Source organism: Parus major, unplaced genomic scaffold (genome assembly GCF_001522545.3).
Source record: "Parus major isolate Abel unplaced genomic scaffold, Parus_major1.1 Scaffold220, whole genome shotgun sequence".
Lineage (NCBI taxonomy): Eukaryota > Metazoa > Chordata > Aves > Passeriformes > Paridae > Parus > Parus major.
The window spans coordinates 456848-460126 of NW_015379263.1; the positions used below are offsets into that span (position 1 = coordinate 456848).

Here is a 3279-nt window from a genome sequence, read left to right on the forward strand (position 1 = left end):
CCTTTCCCACCCCCATCTTCTCCTTTGGGGTGTCCCACCCCCCTTTGGGGTCCCTGTCTCGGTACCGCTCCCGCGTCCCTCCGGTCTCCCGGCAACGGTCGCTTCTGGCCGGGGGCGGGGCCTGGGCGGCACTTCCGCCCTGACCCGCACGGGCGCCCCCTGGCGGTCAAGAGCGCGCTCGCACCCCCACGGGGCGGGTCCCGCCGGTTCCGCCTCTCCGCTATTGGCCGGCGCTCCGGGATTCCCCGCGGTGATTGGCGGGCGGGCGCCGCCGTGGGCGGGCCCTGGGGACGGCGGGGTATATAAGGGCGCTGCGGCGGCGGGGCGCAGGGCGGTGGGTGGGAGAGAGCGTGGGGGATCCGTGCGGGTCGCCGCCATGCGGGAGCGGAGGCCGGCACCGGCCGCGCCGGTCCGGTGCAAGCTGGTGCTGGTGGGCGACGTGCAGTGCGGCAAGACGGCCATGCTGCAGGTGCTGGCCAAGGATTGCTACCCCGAGGTGAGCCCAAGATCGGCACCGGGAACCGGCAGCGGGCACCGGCAAAGCGGGACCGGGCGCTGACGCTCTCGGTGTCATTGCAGACGTACGTGCCCACCGTGTTTGAGAACTACACGGCGTGTCTGGCCAGCGAGGAGCAGCGGGTGGAACTGAGCCTCTGGGACACCTCCGGTACCGGGGGGAGACGCGCGGTGCACGTTCGGGGGGCCGGCGGGGGCTCCGGTACCGGTGGAGTGCGGCGGGGGCTGCCCCGGCCCTGGCGGGGGTGATCGGGCTGTCTGCTGGGGAAGGTGGATTGGGGTTTCGGGGGATGGTGAGGCTGCGGTGAGCGGGGGTCGCTGCAGTGGGGTGGTTTGGCGTCCCGAGGGTGTTTTGGGGACCTGCAGCGCCGGGGGGAGGTCTCGGTGTGGTCTCGGTGTGGTCTCGGTGGTGTTTGGGGAAGCCGGGGGTGTTTTGTGGTCCCTGCGGCGGAGGAGAGGAGCTCGGTGGCCGCGCTGTGGGGGTTTCAGGTCTAGGGTCGTATCCCTGGTGTAGGGGGCGCAGGAACTCCCCAGGTGGGACCCCAGGGTGGGAGGTCCAGACACACCGGGGGGGTCACAGGAGGCTGAGCCCCTTCCTTGGGGGGATCCCGGGTGGGGTCCGGGGTGCTCCCTGCGCCCTGCCTGTCAATTGGGAGGATTATGGGAGATCCCGGTGTTGCCCTTCCCTGGGCACCCCGAAGAGTTGTGGGGGTCGGGGCAGCCCTGCCCGGTGCTGCAGTGTCCCCCCCGGGCGGGGGGGGTCCCCGCCGGTCCCCGGTTGCCATGGCGATGCGCTGGCGCAGCCTCTTTGCTATTCTGTGCACGGAGCGTCTGGGCTGCGAAACCCCTCCGAGGCCTTTGGGGGGTCGGGGGGGTGGAGGGGAGGGACATCCCGGACCCCCCCACCCCACTGACCCCTTCCCTCACCCCCCCGCGCCGCGTCCCCCGCAGTCCCGGCTGCGCTGCTGCTGGCTCCGTGTCCCCGAGGACCCCGAGGGGGTGGCAGCGTGTCCCACCCCCTCCTCCGGCTCCCCCCCGCACCCCGACACCCCTCGGTGCTGCCGGGGCTCCCCAAAATGAGGGGCGGGGGGGGCTGTTACATAAACACCGCGGGATCCATTTCCCTGTGCCTCGTGAAGCCGCGATGCGACGTTGATGGGCTGCGGGGACGGAGGTGGCGTTTTGGGGGGGTTCCAGAGCTGTGCCCCTCTCCCCGGCACGAGGGGGGCTGTGTCCCTTTTGGGGGGCTCCAGAGCTGAGGGTCCGTCTGTCCCTTTTGGGGAGCTGTGTCTGTTTTGGGGGTCTCTGTGCCTTTTGGGGGGCTCTAGAGCTCGGTGCACCCACCTCAGGCACGAATAAGGTTTGTCTTTTTTGAGGGGGTCTGAAAGAGTGTGTTCCCCTGTCCCTTTTGAGGTGCTGTGCGTGTTCTAGAGGGCTCTAGAGCTGTGCTCCCCTGTCGCTTTTGGGGTTCTCCAGAACTGTGAACCCCCATGCCGGGCAGGACTGGGGCTGTATCTATTTTTGGGGGCTCTGTCCTTTTTGGAGGGCTCCAAGTGAGTGCACCCCACCCCAGGCAGGAGGTAGCTCTGTGCCTTTTGGGGGGCTGTGTCCCTTTTCAGGGGCTCTAGAGCTATGTCCCTATGTCCTTCTTGGGGTTCTCTAGGGCCACCACCCAGAGCAGGAATGGGGCTGTGTCTGTTTTAGGGGCTGTATCTGTTTTGGGGGGCTCAAGAGCTGTGCAACCCCCTGGGCCTTTTGAGGAGCTCCAAACCTGTGTCTCCCACCCCAAGCAGGAATGGGGCTGTGTCTGTTTTGGGGGTCTTTGTCCATTTTGGGGGGCTCCAAACCTGTGTCTCTCACCCCAAGCAGGAATGGGGCTGTGTCTGTTTTGGGGGTCTTTGTCCCTTTTGGGGGGCTCCAAACCTGTGTCTCTCACCCCAAGCAGGAATGGGGCTGTGTCTGTTTTGGGGGTCTTTTTCCCTTTTGGGGGGCTCTAGAGCTGTTCCCCCACCCCAAGCAGGAATGGGGCTGTGTCTGTTTTGGGGGTCTTTGTCCATTTTGGGGATCTCTAGAATTGTGCTCCCACCCTGGCCAGGACAGGGGGCTGTGTCCCTTTGCCAGACCCCCTCTCCCGGGTCCCTGGGGTGGGGGTTTGAGTGGTGGCACCCCTTTTTCCCCCAGGCTCTCCCTACTATGACAACGTGCGTCCCCTGTGCTACAGCGACTCGGACGCCGTCCTGCTCTGCTTCGACGTCAGCCGCCCCGAGACCCTCGACAGCGCAGCCAAGAAGGTGGGGAGGGGGCTCAGACCCCAGGACAGTGTCCCTGTGAGGTTTGGGGGGCTCAGAAACACAAGGAGACCGATCCTGTGGGGTTTGGGGGTTCAGGGATGCAGGGACACTGAGCTGGGGGGGTCCCTGTGGGCTTTGGGGGGTGGAGGGACAGGGGAACAATGATTTGAGGTGATCCCTGTAGGGTTTGGAGGGCACAGGGACATTGTCCTAGGAGGTCCCTGTGGGGTTTGGGGGTTCAGGAATGCAGGGACACGGTCCAGGAGGGGTTTCTGTGAGGTTTGGGGTATACAGGGGCATAGATCTGGGGAGTCCCATCTGGGTTTTGGGGCTTCAGGGCTGTCAGGACACTGCCCTGGGAAGTCCCTGTGTGGTTTGTGGTGCCCAGGGATACTGAGCCAACTTCCTGTGGGAGTTGGGGATACAGGGCTGGGACACACTGTCCCTGGAGATCCCTTTGGGGGGCTCAGGG

General features: G+C 66.1%; 1 protein-coding gene across 1 annotated transcript; it reads left to right on the plus strand.

The window, feature by feature from the left end:
* The first annotated feature begins 338 nt into the window (after positions 1 to 338).
* Positions 339 to 3273, plus strand: RND1 (Rho family GTPase 1). The gene is made up of 3 exons (XM_033511458.1): positions 339 to 496; positions 580 to 667; positions 2698 to 3273. Exons 1-3 carry the CDS (start codon positions 377 to 379, stop codon positions 2970 to 2972), a joined length of 483 nt encoding a protein of 160 aa, XP_033367349.1. The 5' UTR covers positions 339 to 376; the 3' UTR covers positions 2973 to 3273.
* Positions 3274 to 3279: the final 6 nt, after the last annotated feature.

What these genes read in the sequence shown, in the direction of transcription:
- RND1 (XM_033511458.1), top strand. Translation starts at nt 377, where the DNA reads ATGCGGGAGCGGAGGCCGGCACCGGCCGCGCCGGTCCGGTGCAAGCTG. An exon ending in CCAAGGATTGCTACCCCGAG is followed by an intron (nt 497 to 579) that starts GTGAGCCCAAGA and finishes GTGTCATTGCAG; the next exon opens with ACGTACGTGCCCACCGTGTT. An exon ending in GAGCCTCTGGGACACCTCCG is followed by an intron (nt 668 to 2,697) that starts GTACCGGGGGGA and finishes TTTTTCCCCCAG; the next exon opens with GCTCTCCCTACTATGACAAC.